Source organism: Lampetra planeri, chromosome 9 (assembly GCF_965212315.1).
Source record: "Lampetra planeri chromosome 9, kcLamPlan1.2.h2, whole genome shotgun sequence".
NCBI classification, from domain to species: Eukaryota; Metazoa; Chordata; class Hyperoartia; order Petromyzontiformes; family Petromyzontidae; genus Lampetra; species Lampetra planeri.
The window spans coordinates 10,784,745-10,805,360 of record NC_136115.1 but is presented as its reverse complement, the minus strand read 5'-3'; the positions used below and the strand labels follow the sequence as shown (position 1 = coordinate 10,805,360).

The following is a 20,616-nucleotide window of genomic DNA, read 5'->3' as shown; positions in this document are numbered from 1 at the left end:
GACCTTGGTTCAAACCCTGGGGTCAAACCGGGGTTCAAACCCTGGGCTCAAACCTTGGTTAAAACCTGGGTTCAAACCCTGGATTCAGACCTCGGATGTAGACCCTGGATTCAGACCTTGGTTCAAACCCTGGGGTCAAACCCGGGTTCCAGCCACCCGTGATGAAACCGCGTTGTCAAGCCCAAAGGGGCGATGATCTTGGCCCGGTCATTATTACGTAACAAAAAATATTTATTTAATAACAGTGCACGCAGTAATTCGTGACGATGTACCGCTGCTGGACTTCAACAAAGCGATCGAGCAAGATGCAGAGGATGCTATACATGTCAGGCAAGGGGAGGGTAAAAGCAGCTTGTGAGTTCAGAATGGAGCGTGGCAGGAAAGCACTGTAAGTGTAATCAGGAAGGGCAGGTTGCCCAGGGCGGATGGGACAAGCGTGCAGAGTGAAGGAGCCGGAGGGCAGGTTAAGGGAACGGGCAGTGGAGTGGCACTCAGAGGTCGAAGGTCACGGGGGAGGCCTAAGCGCGATTGAGGTGGTGGTTGTGGTGGTGGTGAGACTGCGAGCATGGAACTTAACGGTCGAGATTCATATTTTGCAACAGTTGCAGAATCTGGCCAAATAGGCAAGAAGCAATGGTGACAGGACATGGCATCAGCATCAGTGGCCGTGATGACCTCGCAACATTGGGCAAGGGTGCACCGTCGTGTTGGTAGAACACTTGCCGGCGTGTTCTCCACGTTCAAGAGCTGTGCCCTCGTTGTAAACGTACTCCTTGAGTTTATTCGGCAAACACAGCTGCGCAGCTCCCAATCCCGCCGCTAAGATCCATTTGATGAAGAGAGCGTCCCGCCGCAAACGGTACTGAGCATGCGTTCCGACGGACGCAGAACGGTTCCACGTTTGGGTTGCTGCTCGCGTTTCCTTTCCGCTCCTCGTGTGAGTGGCGTCCGTGAGAAATGACAACGTAGCAGGGAGTGGCTTCCTCTAAGCCATCCGCGCTGTACCTCAAGAATTGTGAGCATATTCTTTGTCGGCATTACCGCCAATTATATTGTTTTCCCTTTGCACGAATAATGGCGTACAACTGCATTCGTCCAAAGCGCTTGACCCGTGATGGAAATGTCACGAGTTTCAATTCCAAGTCGGGGCTCTGCTCGGACCGCCACCTGCGGCGTCGACACTCAGCGCCGTGTAGTCGTCGTGAGAGGTCGACTGTGGTCATGCCACGGAGAGACGGTCTCCCACCATAGGAATGTGGAATTTCCATCATAGGCTCAGGGCTCTTTAACAGACGACGAATAACCATCCCATACCCGTTTGACCGCGGAGACATTTTGTCCTTCAATGTTGATATTTCACACAATGTCACGGTCGGCTTCCAATTCTCAACAAGCGAGGACCTTGGACAAACAAGAACTTTCCCTTCCCCGTCCTCTTTGAAACAAACCTCCCACGGCGGTCTTGTTGACCTCCCACACTCGACGCTCACAATTAAACACCCGAGGCCCCCGGGGAGGGGGGGGTGGCAGGGACGCATTCCCTACAACAACAGCCGCTGAAGCGTGGCTCCACGTGGCTCACCGCTTTCCAGCCGCGTCACCCTGAGTGGACTCTCCTGTAATCCAGCGAGCGGTGTCGAGCCTTTCCAGGACTCTGCCCGCTGACAAAAGGGCTACCGGAGCCTTGCGCTCTTTTCTCTCTCTCTCTCTGTTTAGGCCTTTCTTTACGATATTTTTCATCCACTCCACTCGGCCGAGAGCAAAGTGTATCTGCTGGTAAAACAGGGAGCCCTCGAAAAGTCCCCCGAGTGAGTCTCGAGTGGCCCCGCCACTAACAACAGAACGCTCGCGGGCGGGGAAAAAACTGGTGAGGTGTGGCGCACTCCACGTGCCAAAGATTAACCGGAGTGAAAATACAAAAGCAGGAGTGCGCGCGCTCCCCAAGATACATTGAGTGGAGCGACGGGCGGTCTGGGTGACGATGCACAGGGCCACTAAGCCTGCCCCCCCCCACCCCCCCGCGCACGGATCACTTCTGCAGCCGCCCGGTAATATCTGTGGGTCGTTAATCTCGTTTACGCGTTAACTGAAAAACATACGGAGATGAAAGCCCAACAAACCTGGAGGAAACTCTGAACGAGGAGCCAGAGAAATCCCACACTCGGCAGAGATCTGGCTCCCAGTGCCGTCCACATGACTCCACAGCTAAGTAATGACTCGCAGCGCGGAGGGCACTGATTTCCGAGTGAGGATTAAGCGGCGTGAGCTCCGAGCCGTTTGAACGTCAAGATACAGACTTCCTCTGGGCAGGAATTAAGGCCGAGGGACACCAATGATGATGATGATGACGCTGCCAGAATCAGTGCACTGCACGCCGAGGGGATCGTGTAGCGAAACGAGGGCTTCACCAAACTCCCTCGCCGCTATCTACGCCGGGACGTGGAATGCACTCACCCCTCGCGTGACATCAAAGACAAAGATCCCCCGTGTAGCCTTAACAGACCGTTGGGCCAAGTGCTGCTAGCGAGCAGCACCTATGAAGGCCGGCACGGCACACGAGGGGTGGGTGGCCAACACCGCGGCCGGACGCCTTTGCCTCCCGAAAATCGTCACCGGCATTGCCCGCACCGGCCGTTCACGTTCAGGGGACGAGCAACGCGCTACGCGCGATCCATCCACGCGGCAAAGCCGGGCCGTTGGGTCGCCGTCGAGAGCGCCCCCGCGAGCCCCTTCGCGCGAGGAGCGCACTCGGCCGAGGTCCCAGCGTGGTCGGCGTGGGCGACGGGACAGACGGGGGCCCTCCCGTTGTAAGCGAGTCGCGGCCGTCTCTGCCGCACCCACGCGCGCATGCTCCGTGCTCCATGCACCGTGTACCATGCACCGTGTACCATGCACTGTGTACCATGGACCATGCACCGTGTACCATGCACCGTGCACCGGGCGTCGTACGGCGGGGGGGGGGGCGGTTTCTCCCCATCCCGTCCTTGGACGAAAAGTGCCGGCGTCACTCTGCCTCGTTTAATTTTATTTAATTAATGGCGTTAATTAACTTTCCCATAATTTTGCCGGCAAAGTGGACCTTTGGACTGCGGAAGTCGCTATCGGCTTCCGGATCAATTAGCGGTGATTAGACAATTGTAATAATTACGCGCAATTTTGCGGGGCCATAAATCTATCACGGCCGTCTCTCTCTCTCGCTCTCTCTGCCGTCCTACACGTAGAGACTCCCCCCCAATCCCTCCTCCCCCCCCCCATGCCCCCAGAGCCTCAGCACAGAAAAAAAACCCAGTCTCACCCAAATAACACCCCTGTGATGTGAGCGAGCGCCTAGTAAGGTTGGCACGGCGCACGAGGTGGTGGAGCTGTGGGGCCGAGGTGTGCCGTGGCCAGTGGCAGCCACACAGCGATACGTACTGCCTATGTGCAGCGCCTCCACCCCACGCACTCACTCGCACACCCACGGGCACTCGTGCAGCACCACGACGACGGGATCATTGTGAGTTAACATCCCGGTCAGGGTCCTCACTGCAGTTTAACACGTGGGAGGCTTTCGCGACCAATATCATCCATAGTAGAGGTTTTTTGGGTCAGATCGTGTAAATATATAAATGTGTCGTTAAAACCCGCCACCACCCGACACAGCCAACTCGTAAGGGTTGTCACGTAAACAGAACATGCCAATGCTGTACTAGTTACATGACAATGCTGTACTAGTTACATGCCAATGCTGTACTAGTTACATGCCAATGCTGTACTAGTTACATGCCAATGCTGTACTAGTTACGAATGTGGCACGTTCTGTTTACGTGACAACCCTCACTCGTTGGCTGTGTCGGGTGGTGGCGGGTTTTAACGACACATTTATATATTTACGCGATCTAACCCAAAAAACCCTCTACGATGGTTCTCACTGCAAGCTTCTCATTCCTTCCAGGGCCGATGAAGTGAGAACCGCTATTGTGGGAAGGGCAACAGTGGTCATCCTATGGACAGGCCGGCCCCTGCCATGGCAATAATGGAGTTTCCACCAGTGATTCTAGGGCTGCCAATGGGCACGGGCACTGCCGCATACACTCGCTTGATTGCCGAGGCACCTCGCTCTACTCGAGCGGTCTCCATTTACGCAAGTTACAAGTTGGTAACCGGTTGAGGAGACTCATCGCAGACCACCGGGCGCCCCTCGATTCACCGAGTCAAGAATCGATTCGTCTCTGTGCCGCGTTGGCGTTGTCTGCCTCGCGCGTCGCCTGGTTCCGCTTGTACGCCCCCCGCACACCGATTCCTCCCTCTCGTGCTAAATGCACAATTAGCATTTCAATCGCACGTACAGTAACTGGAAGTCTGGAAGTATATACACGCGCGCGCGCGAGTCGGTGCGCCTACCGCAAGCGTAAGAATCGATTCTTTTATCGATTAATCGCCGGGACGACACGGAGACGCGCTGCGTTGCACGAAAACCATTCCGCCCGCTCCATTCAACGTGCACAAGCAAGTGCTTACGCCCAGAGACTCAAATGTCTTTGACAATGTTGATGCCAAATTCCTAAAGGGGCCTTTCAATTACTCACAAGTGCTTTTTAATTTATTCTTCGTGTCAAGACGGGGCATTATTTATTATTAGTATTATTATTACCACTGCTGCCAGGTGAAAGCCGATATCTTGCGAAGCATATCCACTTCAAGTCAGGTGGCTGGGCACGCACCCAGTACTCTCTGTCACGAGAATGCGGCTGGTTGGCAACTGGCTCGATGGTTGCATGGCGAGCGGGCTGGCTCGCTGGCCTGGTGGCTGGCTGGCTCAATGACTGGCTGGCTGGCTCATCAATTGGTTAAACAATTACCTGGCCACCCTGGCTGCCTGGTTTGCTGGGTAACGAAACGACTGCAGAGCTGGATGGCTGGTGGGTTAGCCGGATACATATTTGGGTGACTGGCCACCCCGGCTGGATGATTGGCCAGATTTCCGGCTGACTAAACAAACCGATTGACGGACCAACTTACTGACCTGACCGGTCGACTGCCCGTAGCCTGACTGACCATCTGATTGGCCACGTGATTGATCGACCGGCTGGCTCGTTGGCCGGCCCGAATGTTCGGCGGGCTGGCTGCCTGCCACGCCACACGCAGAGACTTCCCGCCCCAGCAGGAGAACCCAAAATAATGCTCCTGCCAAAAGCCCCGGCCACGCCGTGCATCCCACTTAATGACACACTGTGTCTATTTTGCTCCCCGTAGGACGGGCGTTGTTTTTACGTCTCGTCGCACAGACCCAGCGAATATGAAATGTCATGTTGGCCCGCTGCATCGTATGCTGTGGGTCCAAGCTGGCTAAGGACAGGGGGCTCATAATGGCCGTGTCACGAATGTCGGAGCCAGCGTGGCTGCCGCCTTGGGTACCAGACCCTGGCGACAACACGTGGTGCCTACGGTAGGTGGGTCTCGTGCCACCTGAACAATCTACAGCCCTCTGTGTCAATCGACTGCTGGATGACAACCTCCTCACGCTGCATTGGTAATGAGGGGCGGGGGGGGGCAGGGGGAGGAGGGCCGTGCGATCACGCTGCACCATGCTGCTGCCCAGTTGACGAACGGGCGGTGCGGCCAGGGCCATTAGCCGTGGCAGGCTATCGAACTCGTGGGCCGTCGGGTCCGTAGCTTGCGCAAAGCTACGGCGGCGGGCACCACGCGGAGCGAGATCGCTAGGAGCCCTCCGGCCGCTGCCCTGCGATCGATCGCGCGGCTTCCTAAGGGGCGCCCGCCTCCTTCGCCCTCGCTCTGCTTCCAGAAAGTCGCTCTAATGGGGGGGGGGGGGGGTGCGATTGAGCCGTAGTCCACGCCGAGTATTGAAGGAGGGGACGTAAAGCAAAACAGAACAATTATGATTGGCAGAGGCTGCAGTTGAACGGTGTTTTAAAGCGACTGCCAGCGCTGGCGTGAAGGAGCGTGGGTTTAGAGCTGCGGGGAATTGGGTTTCGCGAGGGGCAACCGCGAGCAGTCTCCAAGCAGATAAAATAATAAAGATGAATTTGGCAGTCGTGTTGTACCGTGGCGGTGAGCGGTGCTTTGATCCCAGCAACCGAGTTCGATTCCCGGTCACGACAAACGTCAGTGGCGAGTGGCATCAGAAGCATTCCTGCGTCACTCTCCCCTCCACTTCACCACACCACACGTGACCAGCGTGGTGAAGTACGTTGAAGCGAGCCTGGTGACTAATACGGCGTGAGTAGGCCGTCTTCCATCAGCCGTTGGGCAGAGGGCTGTGTGCATTATTATTGTTACATTGAAACCGTTGCACCGCAGCAATTCTAGAGCAATAACTGAGAGCGTGCGAAGTGACTCAAGGCACATTCGTTCATTGTTAGTCAACAATTAACTCACATTTTCAACAATGTGCGTGTTAAACATGACGTGTCGTAATATCGCGTCTGTGCTCCGCCGACAATTTCTGCCGCCCCATTCGAGTTTCGTTTGCCGCCTGCAGGAAACCATCGAGCTGTGAGTCGACTCTAGCCCACCGCCCCCCGCTGGGGTCATTACATCCAGAGTGGTCAACCTAGGGATATACTGGCCCCTGCCACAGAAACGTGGAATTTCCACCGTTGGCTCAGCATCGCCCGGGGGCAGAGACGAGCACGGACTTGAGCGAAAACCAAAAAAGAAGCCCTCATTTACTTGATACAGCTGTCGTGGCTGTGACGGTTCCACCTGAAGACGGAAGCTTGTGTTGCCTCCGAAACGTCGTGATTTTTATTTTATTTAACTTTTATTAATTTTAATGTTTTTACCTACGTGACTTTACCGAAAAAACCTAAGAATATGAATCCTTGCAGTCACGAAAGCTTCAAATCTAGAAAAAAGAAGCCGTCCCGTCGGGTCGCCAAGGCGACACAACGCCGCGGCTCTCGGAGCCACCTCTGAAATCTCCCACGTGGTGGATCCACGGACGCCCTCGGCATGCGGACAGCCGCGCGTCGGTTGTTGTGCCGGTCTCTCCGCGCCATCGGATGCCTCCTCCTCCTCCTCACGAAAGGTCACAGTGACCTCAGGAGGACTTAACGTTTAATAAGAATGGATAATGCACGCGTGGTGCTTTTTCACATTCCTGCGCCGCTTTTATGGAAAACTGCTGGGTACAAGGTGGCACGGTGGTGCAAAACTCGCAAAATAATTGCCCACAAATCTGAGCGTAATGATCGCTTCATGATTGCGCATGCAAAAGCATGCGGAGTGTCTCTGCCCCTAATGCAGATGGATGTAACCCGAAGCTCGCACTTGTCACAACAAAGCCTCACTTGCACGCACCTTATCACTGCGGTTGTGAAATCTGTGCGAGCCTCAATGTTTTCAGACCCAAAGCCAGATAACTTCAAATAACGAACATGGCAAACTCGACAATGTACTGGGTGAGTCTCTCCCTCTGTTTGGCGCGACATTGGCGGCTGATATGGAAACGTGGAATTTTCACCGCTGGCCGAGCCAACGATTTCTTGAGAAGGACGATGTGTTGACTTTACTTTGACCGGATCAATTAACTAATTGCTCTTATTAAAACGAAACATCTCTTGAAGCGTAATTCCAAGTACTGATGTTGTTATCGGTAAAGTTTCTGGCCAGGTGCCAGCTCAGCCCATCATTCCTCCTGGATCGATACAACGAGCACCACGTTGTTGGAAGTGCATGGCAGGTGGCACGTGGGAATGTGGAATTTCCACAACTAGCCGAGAGCTCATCTTCTTGGTTCTTTCGGTAAAGTCACGTAGAAGGGAAATGATAAAATAATAAAAATAAAACATAATAAAATACAATTGTATTTTATTATGTTTTATTTTTATTGTATTTTATTATGTTTTATTTTTATTTTTATTATTTTCCTTCTACGTGACCAAGAAGATTAATCCCTGCAGTCACGAAAGCTTTAAATCGAAATTTTGCCGAGAGCTGCCAATGGAGATGATCCCATCCCATGCTGTGCTCGAGCAGCGATTGATTCTAAAAAATAATTTAACATAATTCAAAGGTCAAACAGTCCACCTGCTCACATCATTGTTGGGCAGTACTCACATCCATTGGCATGTTTGAGCCAGTGGTGGAAACTCCACATTACTGTTCCTGGGCCAGTGTCTCCATGAAAACAACATTGGTACGAATTGGTATGTATTTCATTGACCCCAAAGGTATGATGATGGGGTACATTGACCCCTGACTCAATTTTTGTGAGTTGAGTGCTCTAACTACAACGGCACCGGCCTAGATTATTCAAGATATAAATGTAATTTAATATTTGTCGAATGAAATGATTCACTGTTGAAGCCTATTCGAACGATTGTATTTAGTTCATCTACTGCCTCTAAACATTAACACCGATACCCAGATCTCATCTCGCATGTCGGTATCCATTTAACAGGACGAGTCTCGCTGAAACGCTCGCTGGGTGAGCCTCGCTGAAACGCTCGCTGGGTGAGTCTCGCTGAAACGCTCGCTGGGTGAGCCTCCCTGAAACACTCGCCGGGTGAGCCTCCCCTAAAACGCTCGCTGGGTGAGCCTCGCTGAAACGCTCGCTGGGTGAGCCTCCCTGAAACACTCGCTGGGTGAGCCTCGCTGAAACACTCGCTAGGGTTTGTGCTCACTTGATCCGACGTGCATCACTCTGCGTGATCGCAACATTTTTTTAAATTCATGAGCGCGGATTCACAGGGCCATGAATATTTAATGAACACTTTACGATTATGCGCCGGCACACAATTATAACGTACGGTAAGCAAGGTACAAAAACACGTTAAAATATTAACGCGAGCATTTTTCTTTACATATATATTGGGAAGGCTACAAATTAAATTATAAGTTTTACTCGCGAAAAAAGGCCACGAGGGTTTTTTGTTGTTCCTCGTTATCGTTCACGGTGCGGATGAAATGATCAAATAAATTAATCATGGTCTGTTTTATGTGTTTACTATTTGTATGAGATTCACTACAAATGATAGCTGCAGGGGTTTTGGTACCGATCTGCTTTGTTTATGGAATCTGTCATTGACGCCATCGTTGTCTTACTTACATGAGGCCCTTCTCACAATCAAAACACTGATGAGGCCAAGATGGCAATCTGCTCCCTTAGCATCGCTGGGATATTACCTGGTTCGTAAACTCACCTACCCACTCGCCACCCACCACTCACCTACCCACTCGCTACCCACCCACCCATCACTCACCTACCCACTCACCACCCACCCACCATTCACCTACCCACTCGCCACCCACCCACCACTCACCTACCCACTCGCCACCCACCCACCACTCACCTACCCACTCGCCACCCACCCACCACTCACCTACCCACTCGCCACCCACCCACCACTCACCTACCCACTCACCACCGACCCACCCACCACTCACCTACCCACTCGCCACCCACCCACCACTCACCTAGCCACTCACCTCCCACCCACCCACCACTCACCTACCCACTCGCCACCCACCCACCACTCACCTACCCACTCGCCACCCACCCACCACTCACCTACCTACTCGCCACCCACCCACCCACCACTCACCTACCCACTCACCACCCACCCACCACTCACCTACCCACTCGCCACCCACCCACCACTCACCTACCCACTCGCCACCCACCCACCACTCACCTACCCACTCGCCACCCACCCACCCACCACTCACCTACCCACTAGCCACCCACCCACCACTCACCTATCCACTCGCCACCCACCCACCACTCACCTACCCACTCACCAACCACCCACCCACCACTCACCTACCCACTCGCCACCCACCCACCACTCACCTACCCACTCACCACCCACCCACCCACCACTCACCTACCCACTCGCCACCCACCCACCACTCACCTACCCACTCGCCACCCACCCACCCACCACTCACCTACCCACTCACCACCCACCCACCACTCACCTACCCACTCGCCACCCACCTACCCACCACTCACCCACCGACCGAGAACAGCGTCTGACAGCAGTGTTCGCTGAGAGAGGTGAGGAAGAGACAGATCATTGATGAGAGTGTGGCTGTACCAACGACCGTCACAGTAGCAGTAACAGAGAGACGAGAAGGAGACATGGGAAGGGGAGGAGGTAGTGGCTGTCGTTAATTGTTAACCATTGTATAACAATCGGGTGAACAATATTGCGCTCGATTCTATCAGAGCTAGATAACGACCACGATTTCCGCTACGACAGCACTGGGAGAGATGGAGGGAGACGACCAGGTTACTGCGGGACACACGGACCCGTCCACGCAGACAGACAAACACTGTTCCTTGTCCAAAAAATGTTATAGTCATCACCCATTGTCTATCCACTGCTAGATGAAGGAAACCCCATGTCATCTCCATTCTTCACCATCCTGTAATGACGCAGTCCATCTCACTCCTGCACCCAATCTGATCTCGTCGCTCCATCTCCACTGCAGTCATTCCATTCGGTGCCATTCCATGACTAGTCTGGTCCATTGACCATCGTCTCTTCGAGCCACGTGTCTTGCCCAAGCCCACTTACTTCCCTTAACAGTCAATAGCATGCCTCTGATCCCCGTGCTACTAATCCAGTCTCTCAGTGACATTCCTAGCGTGTATCTCTCCACGCTTCCATTTGCAATTTTGACCTTTTTTTGTGTTCCAGTTTCTGCCTCGTTTTTTTGCCCCCTATGCGGACAAGGAGGTGCTCTATTCGGACGCGCTCTTCACGCTGCCGCAGCATTGTCCAAACGCAGCCCGCCCAAACGGGACACCGTCACGCTGTCGACGGCCTCTGGACCTCTGCGTCTGAATCCAGGTGGCCTCGACCAGGGCGGGGCTAATGACGTCACCCCGAGCGCGCGCGCGGCACTCCCCCTCCGACGGGAGGAGGCGAATGGAAACGGCCCGGCAACGATATTTTCCTCGGCGAATTGTTTTTCCTGCGTATCGATCCCGGGTCACGCCATCGTCGCCGAGTGGAGTTGGATTTTTTTTCTCTTTTTTTTTTCTTTCCCCCTCCCCCCTGCTATCGCCAGCAAATTGAGCTCACACGAAGGAATTGTACAAATTGATCGCTCTAAACGGATTATGATTTGCCCAGAGACGCGCGGGCCCCGGCGAGTCTGCGCGGCTTCGCCGCGGGGCGTGGAGCCGCCGCGCACCACGAGGCGTCTGCGTCGTGCGGAGCTTCCGAGCGCCTACCACCCCCCTCCGCCCCCCTCCAGGGAGCCGGTTTGCGCGAGGACCGAGAGTTCGATCCCTAGACACGGCCGCACGCAGGCCGATTGGCTACGGACCGTCCCCCCCCCCACCTAAATTAAATCGCTCGAACTACGAGGGCCCAGAGAGGCGTCTCCGACGGCGACGTGAGCGCGCCCCGAACCGATGAGCCGCGTGGCGGGACGGCGCATTCTTACGCGGCTCGCGTTTTTTATTTTTTTTTGCCGAGCGCATGAACGACGTTCCTTCGCCCCGCGAACTTTTAACGCCACCGCCGCCAAATCTCCGACAGGTGGGCGGAGATTATTCCCGCTCGGTGCCGGCGGCGCGCCGAGACGAACGATGGGTGGGGGGGCGGGGGAGCGGGGGGGGGGGGCTGCGATTGCATCCGCCTCGAACGCCGAGTGGGCGACGGTCTCTGCGCGTCGCCACGAGACAGCCCGTGTCGCCCTCGCCCATCGCTCACACCTGCCACGCACCTGCGTTGCGCAACGCAGCGCCGTTGCGTGCGTTTTGCGAATGCGGGGAGTGGCGGCGCAGTGATCGGCGATGCCCGCTGCACCCCTCCGTGCACTGCGCTCGCTGACAGCGCTTCCCCCGATAGTCGGTGTAGGCTACTTTATTCGAGGGCCCTTTAGTGTTTGTTACGGGCGTGTTAATTGGGGAGGTTTTGTTCACGAGCATCCATTAATGGGTGGCGTGGCACGCACGCGCACGCGCACAAAACGACAGCGACAAGTGCTAGAAGAGCTATCGTGAGCCGCCCCTGGGTGCAAAGCGATCGTGGGTTACAATTCGTTGGCATTGGTGATAGGTGGACACTGGGGATCGTTGTTTCAATTGTTATGTAAACCTGGCCTGGGCATCCTCTAGGCTGACTCAGACCACAATGAGAACTTGTTACAATGCACCACCATCTCGGGAGACAGAGACGGCCTTTGTTCGATGCATATAAGCAGCAGCCTTGCACCTGTTGGCTCGGACAATGGGACGCGGACAAGGTGTAGGAGCCGGGAGGGGGAGTGATTTGACGATTTGAGTCTCAGAATGGAGCTCGCGTTGCCCCGGGATTGGTCACCGCCAGCAGCAGCAGCAGGAGGAGGAGGAGTTGGCAAGACGAGCGGGAAGAGTTGAGGAGAAGGGAGAGAGAGCGAGAGTGCAAGTGAAGGTGCGCAGCTCCGAGGGTTCGTCTGCTGCTCTTCGTATCGCAGCTCGGGTCTCACCGTCGGGCGGTCGTGGATTCCACCGCGGTCAGCCCGTCAGGATCATCATCATCATCATGACCGTCATCACCACCGTCGTCATCACCGTCATCATCGCCGTCATCATCGCCGTCATCAACGGTCGCTTCCATTCATCCATGAATTGGAATAAACGATCGGGCGTTCAATCTGCATTCAACTTAACCACGCCTTTCACGTAGCGGGACTCAACAGCATCGTCGTCAAGCGCGAGACCGAGCGACCGCGGCCGCGGGAGCCGCACGGCGCTCACCGGTGACGAGGGGGTACGACTGCGCCGCCATCTCCGGGGTGCCCGGCCCCACCATCCCAGACTTCACGTCGTCCATGCCGGCTCCCAGGGCCGATAGAGGAGGGTACTCGGTTCCCTGGGGGCACGCGCGCACAGATCGAAACACGGACAGTCGTTAATCGAAGTCGAGAAGGCACAAGAGGTTCACATTTTATACAGAGTGGACAAAACGCGTCGGCATCTCGGTTCAGCACGAGCCGGAAGAGGCGATCGCCGCCGCGCGACGCGGGCCCGCAGAGCCTCGCCCGCTCTCACGCCGCCGGAAACTCCACGATCCCAAGCCGGGGACCGCTGGCCGGAGAGAGACCGGGCCAGCGGAGCAATTGACCTCGGGCTCTCGGCTGCCGCTGGCTTGGCGCTCCAACGCCGCGAGGTCACCGGTTCTCCAGGCGCCTTCAGTCGACCTCCGAGTGCCGTTGCCGTGTTGACGGCGGGGAGGCTGCGCACACTCGCCCGGCCTCAAGTTGTGTGAGCAGCCCCCTCGCCGTCTTTGTTTAATCAGCAATTTAGCCCGCGGGAGCGCAAGCAGCGCCGGGGCTCCCACAGGGATGAGTCCTGGTGTGAGGAGCGGTTAGCGCTGCGCTGCGAACCCGGCGGACTCGAGTTCGATTCCCGCTCGCGGTCACCAACTGCAGTGACGATCATCCGAAGCGGTCTTGGGCCTCCCCTCGGTCGACTTTGGCCTCCAACATGAGTGCCTGGTGCGGCGTGTAAACATCGCTACTGGGGACACAAAGGTGGTCGGGCGTGGTGCCGGCCACCCACCCCCTCGTGTACCTTTGCAGCCTTCATAGGTGCTCGTTAACAGCACTTGCCCCTACAGTGTGTTAAAGGCTATATGGGGGTATTTTTCCTTTGTCGTTCTAGTTTGCGTGACCTCAGTGGGTCGTCGGCAGGTCAACGTGACCAACGACGTTGATGCCGCCTGCTATAAACCCACAGCCGCTGCAGAGTCAACACCCACATCTCTCTTTAAAGAGTCTCATCACCACCACCACAACCTGGACCAGAGGCCTTCTCTTCATGACATAATCCAAGCAACCATTCAAGGGCAGCCGTGACAGAGTCGCGAGACCACCGCCATCCGGAGGGCTCACCCTTTGGTCGCCGGATTCGTGAGAGGCCAGATTAGCAATCGCAATAATAATGGTGGCACACTGTAACACGGGTTGCTGTTTTGTTGGGGTTAGATCGCGTAAATATATAAATGTGTCGTTAAACCCGCCACCACCCGACACAGCCAACTAGTACGGTTCGTCAATTGGCCGTGCCGGGTGGTGACGGGTTTCACGACAAATTTCTATTTACGCGATCTAACCCCAACAACAACAACAACAAAAAAACCCGTTTTCTGGATGACAGTGGTCGTGAAAGTCCACTCCGTGTTAAAGTGGCGCACCGTGCCGAGAGACTGCGCGCCCGGGCAGGGGAGCGGCCCAGCGCACAGGTGCACGCATTCCACGCCACCACGCCCGCCCCTCACACGTTTATGTGGCAGCATAAGAGCATCGGGCTGGATGCGCGCGCGCGCACACACACGTAAATATAAATGTGTCGTTAAACCCGCCACACGCACACGCGCACTCGTAAAAACGACAAACAGTCTCCGTGGCGCCTTATAAACTGGTCGGCGAGCACCTATTAAGGCCGGCCACGGCGCTCAAGGGGGTGATGCGGCCAGCAAAGCGCCCAACTCCACCCCTCTGTATCCCTGGTGCTTTAGCCCGCCGCGCCGGGCACTCGCTTAAGGCTGAGTCGATCGAGGAGATTGTCCGGGACGGGTTCGGACATTCGCCACCGATGCAGTCAAAGTCGCGGAAGCGAACTCGGCCGGCCAGGATCCACGCCCCAACCGCAATGCCACCGCTCCGCCACGACCACTCCCTCCGCGCAGCCCGCGTCCGCTGAAAACGCTGCGCCCGGAGCCGAGGGAGTCGAGCGGCGAGGATGACACGCGCTTGTTTTTTCACCCCCGAGATCCAATCGCCTGCGCTCGGGAGATCAGCGCTGAGCCCAGGGGCTGTCATCGTTTCGACGGTGGAGGGGGTGCTTCCGAGCAAATCTTCTCATCCACGGACGCTGCCGCCACCCTACCCCCCTCCACCCCCCCCCCCCCCCCCGTGTCACGCGGGCGTGCGCGTCCGCGCGTCGCTCTTCCTCGACGCACGGGCCCCGAGCCCCCTCGCGCTCGCACTGCGCGGCGGAGAGAGCGCGGCTGTGAGGGTCGCGAGTTCAAGCACCGCTCAGAGGATGGTGTAGTTTGGTGGGGGTTTATATCGACATCGGGATGGAATTGCCCCCACCATAAGAATATGGAATTTCCACCACGAGCTTGGGACCAGCAGTATAGATAAGCACTCTGTGTGTGCTGTTTGCGTGGCATAGGTGTGTGCGTGTGCATGTTGCGTGCATGTGTGTGGTGCGTGTGTGCCTGTCATGTGACCCATGTGTAGTATACGTGCTGTATTTGTGTGTTCATATGCTATGCGGTGTGAATGCTCCGTACGATGTGTATGCAATGCTGTGGCTATGCTCTGTGCGGTGTGTATGCTATGCCGTGTGTATGCTATGCTGTGTGTGTCCTATGTCTACGCTATTCGGTGTGTATGCCATGCTATTTCTATGCTATGCTGTGTGCAATGCGCCTGCCGTTTTGCTATTGTGTGCATGCTGTCCTGGCGCGCATGCTATTTTCTACTTGCCATTCCGCGCGCGCGCTGTGCGGCGCGTGAACGCTGTGCGTGCGCGCAGTGCCCCGACGCACGGTCGCACAGCCGTCGTGTAGCGGGGAACAGCTGACAAATGGGGGAGCCAAGGGTCAGGGGGTCAAGTGGCAGGAGGAGAGGTGGGGTGGAGGGGGGTGAGTAGGGGGAGGGGGGCGGGTGATAGAGGGGGGCCCAGAGGCACCGCCAGTTAAGCTAATCCCACTGCCCAGTGCCGCCACGATCGCCCCTTCACTGATTTATCACTTGATTAATTCGAGGGGACGGAGAGGAAATGAAAATGAACTCAATTAGGCAGTGGTCTCTGCCACAAAGGGTTTAAGTGTGCGGGCTGGGGAGTAATTACTAGACCCCCGTGCTTAATAGCCTGGCGAAAGTAAATAAAGGTTACCGCTGGTAATACACACTTTCAGCGATAAAGTTACAAGGCAAGGCAACTCGATTTCATTGTCCCCTGGTATTAATCTTGCCCGTACGGGGCCCGTGGGGTTGAGAGGTGCACGGAAAACACTACAACAATATCGAGACGATAAATCTTCATGAGAGAGCTTCATCTCGCCGGAAAATGCGCTTTAATTGCGCCGAAATCAGAGCGAGTTTTGAATGTGTGTTTTACTGGGGGGGGGGGGGGAGGGGGATTCTTTCAATTTATACCGCGCCACGTTTAACCACACCTTTATCCCCCTCTCTCTCTCTCTCTACTCTGTTCCTTCCGTGTAAAATTTTACGGCCGAGGGCTTATAAAGGTCATGAAATATCTCAATGACTTCAGTGCGAGGGGTTTTTTTTATCATCATCGCTCGCTAAAACTTTCCCCGGCGAAATTAAAACAAAAAAAGAGTAAAATCAGGTGGAAGGCGACGCGCACAATGCCTGCGGCGCAGCGCTCTCGCGTAAAGTCTTTTGGCCTTTCGCCGGAACGACTATCTCGACTCTCTCCCACGTTATCTGCGTCTGCGCTGCCACTTTTAAAGGTTTCTCCAGCCTTTGGGGATATCTATCGCGCCCGCCGCCACCGCCACTGCCGCCCAAGCTCGAAACGCGTGCCGCGGCTTTGCCATCGCTCCGGGTGATGCGCAGATTTGAATCCCCGGGACTCTGCCGGCTATCGCGATGTGCCGCTCGTGTCAAACGCAGCCGCTGTCCCGATCCGCGGCCTCCGAATACCGACCGGTGTAAGCGCGTTCGCTGTCGTCGTCTCGAATGCTACTGTATGAAGATATTGGATTCTTGTTGATCGATTGAGCCATCATTTGTGGCCAGGTCGCATCTGAAAAAAAACAATAAGCTAATCGCTCAGTGGGCGTTAGCTGGTAAAATAAATAAACATCGTTGTATTTGCATATTTGTTTCGTACCTTTCCGACATTCTGCACTCCTACCGCATTCTCGTTGTGTTGTTTGTTGTTGTAACGTTTTGACCCTGTGCGCACACTGGAAATCAAGAATATGTAAGTCTGCTTTGAAAATCAATTTCTTGCAAGTGGCCTTCCCTCTTTAGTTTGGTCGCATGGCCCCCTGATTCTGTGTTTCCTGCTTCCCATGCATTGCGCATGTGGATCCTAGGATGGGATGCGCATTACAAATTTGAATGATTATTACCCGTGAAAAAGAGCTTGGTGACTCATCGGATTCCTCGAGTATAAATAAAGATTTCAATGGTGTCCGTTAACACAGAGTTCCCTCTGCCGTGATGTTGAATACGCACAGGCTGATGTCGCTTATTTGCATTCCGTAGTAATTTTAATCTATCAAGATTATTATCTAACAAGTGCGAACGAAAGCAGCTCATTGACTTGTACTTTCTAATGTTGTAGATGGGGTACGAAGACACATTTTGGCACAATTTATAATTATTATTATTACATGGGCTCATAAGCAGAACAATTGGAATTTTTTTTTAAATTATCGAGGCCCCAAATTTTTATTGAATGTATTTTGTTGAATTAGTAAGTTTTAGAGAATGCTCAATTCCAATAAACAATCTGAATCTACAAGCCACCAAAGGAAAGTTTTTGAGTTCAGGTCCATCACAATTGGGGGACGAAAATGTCAAAGTGTTTGTGGGTGTTTTCAACCGGGGCCTACAAAAGTTATTATTATGATTTTATCTGTAAGAGTTGAGGGTCCTAGAGCCAAACATAAAATGAGATTAATTCCGTTTTTGGAGCACGTCTTGAAAAAAAAATGTGACGCAAAAGCTCCAATCCAGTGGGCAATGCCCACTAACTATCTATGAACTATATTTTAGCAGGTAAGGCCCACTCAGCTATGTAGAAGCTGTTTTTCAGAAGCGACCAAGCTATCACAAATGATAGCTCAACAAAGTGGCTTATCACATGGAAATGTGTAGCAGCCAACTACTCTAAACGCACGTTGATTCTAAATGTGAAGGGAAAACCGGAGGACCTGGAGAAAAATCCACGTGACCACGGAGAGCGAGAGACACGCACACTCCAAATATACAGCAGGCGTCTGGGTGGGGATCGAACCCACGACCTCCTGTATACCAGGCGAGGTAGTTAACATCTCATAGCCACAGCGGTGAGGTGCCCACTGTGGAACCACCCTGCCCACGCTGGAGGTCAACACAGCCGGTGCTCACAGGCACAATGCCGCACAGAGACAGGCGAATCAATGTTCGGCGCATTGATCGATGCAGAGCATCTGTAGCAGCCACAGTCAAAGGGGAGCAATGAGTTTAGTGAGCGTGAGAGGGAAATCTAGAGGTGAGAGAGGGAGGTGAGAGAGGGGGAGAGGGAAAGAGGGGCGAATGAGAGGTGACAGGGGTGAGAGGTAAGGAAGAGGTGAGAGGGTGATAGGAGGATTCCACGGTACCAGACCAGGCCCTTGACTTGTCGCACAACCTGAGTGTGAGCGAGTGTGTGAGTGGGGCGAGTGAGAGCGAGTGTGAGCAGGCCAGCGGGCGGAAAAGCGTGAGTTGAGGGCGAGCGGCCGAGCGGGGCGTGCGGTGCGAGCGGGGCGAGGTTACCTGCTCGGGCTTGCCGTGCTCGGCGAACACCTCGGCGTAGTGCTGCCGCTCGAACGCGCGCTCCAGCGCCTCCAGCTGCTGCTGCGCGAAGGCGTCGGAGCGCAGCTGCTTGCGCACCGCGTCGCCGCTCACGGGGGAGTCGCCCGCCTGCACGGGGCTCACCACGTCTGGGTCGCAAGGCGCACACACACAGGACGAGCGCGGTCAGCCGCGGCGCAACGCAACGGCGCGACGACCACGGAAGCGAACGTGGTTCGGCACGGCGGCGCGACGAATGCGACACGCTGCGATGCCGGCGGTCGAATGCAATGAAGCAATGCGTTGCAATGCGGTAACCTCCGATGCAATGGCACGCAGTGCAATGTGATGCACTGCAACAGGCAGCCAGGCTGGTAGGGAGCGCCTCTCGCCTATAAACAAAATCACTGACTGAAGCAAGCCTAACCCCAACCGATGCGACATTGTGCGTCGAAACCGGTTCAGAGTTTGACCTGTCTTAAATCAATCCGTGCCGAATTGATGCACTCGCAGAAGGCCTGCGCGATGCTGATGGGCTGCGTGAGACAAACTTGGACGTTCACGTGGAGCGACGGGCGCACGTGTGCAGGAGACGTGCGCCGTCCGCTCATCGCTTTCGTCGTCGACACACAGAGAGCGCGGAGAGACAACGGACGGATCTCCTCCGTGAGCGAAGCCAGAGCGTCGTTATCAGCGACCGCGCGTCTACGCAGGCGGGCGGTGGGAAACTGGGTGCCACTCGCTCTGCGTCTCGACAACTTTGAGACTTGGGACCAAGACAACCGGGGGACTTGGGACCGCCAGCACCGCCGGGGGTTCTGGGCTCGGGCAGAGCACGCGGGGAGCGGCCATTTGTCACGAGCCGCCCGAGTGCGCGAACATTTTTAAGTCGCGTTTGTTTTGTCGTTGAGTGAAGTTTCGTTTTGACACCGAGCGTGCGAGCGGAGGCACCGGCAGCGAGCGAACGCAAGGGTTGTGTCTGCGCGACGAGCCCAGCGAACTGGAGCAGGCGGCGGTGACAGAAGCGGAACAAATGAAGACATTACAAAGCAATTAGGGCAGAGAATATTTCACCCGGAAAAAAATAAATTACGGAAGAAAGAAAAAAAAGAACCCTCGGCAAAAAAGCTAAATTATGCCACGAGCGCTCGCGCCGAATGCGGAGAAGAGTGATTTCCAGGGCCGAGCCGCGGAAAGAACTGTACAGGGTTGGGGCGCCGGGGAGATGGATTGAGCCAGGGCTGCGGGGCTCCCGGGAAGAGAGCGGTGAGAGTGAACGCCGGCTGCAGTGCGGCGCAGACTGCAGTGCGGGGCAGAGGAAGACACAGCTGAGGATAAGAAGGGAGACGCTGTTCCGCTTCATAGTGTTTGCGTATGGATGGCTGTGAATTACTCGGCACTGTGTATAAAAGGCCAATGGTTTTCCACGCTCAAAGTGGCGCCTTATTTTATCGGCCCAGGAGGGATGGTGAGCCGAGTCAATCCAACGGCTAGAAACTTTACTCACGGTCTAGGGCATCTCCTTGGTTGACGCAAACTCAGCTATCTCGTGTGGTGCGTGCACCAGAGCCAGAGAGAGACAAAGGCGGCCAGGCAGAGTGCCGGCCACCCCCCACCCCATCACGCGTCATGCCGGTCTTAACAGGTGCTCGCTGCTTGCCACTGCGCCCGATGCTCCACGATGAGAGATCTTTGTCTTTGTGTTCATGTACACAAACGTGTGTTCATACACGAAGACAAAGACAAAGATTCCCCATCTCCCCCCAATAGCCTAAACAGACTGTTGGGGCAAGTGCTGTTAGCGAGCACCTATGAAGGCCGGCAAGGCACACGAGGGGGTGGCTTGCCAGCAATACGCCCGGCCGCCTTTGTCTCCCCAGTGGAGTGGCGATGTTTGCACACCGCACCAGGTACTCATTTGAGGATGAGTCGACCTAGCGGAGGCCCAGGACCGGTTCAGATAATCGTCACCGATTTTGGCCGTGAGCGGGAATTGAACTCGGGCCGCCGGGTTCATAGTGCAGTGCCCTCACCGCTACACCGCCGCTCCCCACGACCACAGACACACGCACAAGCGCGCGGAAAGGCACGTGCACCGTGGACTTGTTTACAATGGCCGGGACCGCAATAAGATTCCCCTATGGG

General features: G+C 55.2%; 1 protein-coding gene across 4 annotated transcripts in view; it reads right to left on the bottom strand.

Annotated features, from left to right (window-relative positions):
• LOC144720667 (paired box protein Pax-5-like) overlaps positions 1 to 20,616 on the bottom strand; it is a 117,893-nt gene that overhangs the window by 32,960 nt on the left and 64,317 nt on the right. For all 4 annotated transcript variants that reach the window (XM_078597598.1, XM_078597599.1, XM_078597601.1 and 1 more), the window contains exons 7-8: positions 18,454 to 18,620; positions 12,701 to 12,815 (exon numbers count right to left, since the gene is read on the bottom strand). In XM_078597598.1, the coding sequence (XP_078453724.1) occupies positions 12,701 to 12,815; positions 18,454 to 18,620 (282 nt within the window). The remainder of the gene's footprint in view (positions 1 to 12,700; positions 12,816 to 18,453; positions 18,621 to 20,616) is intronic.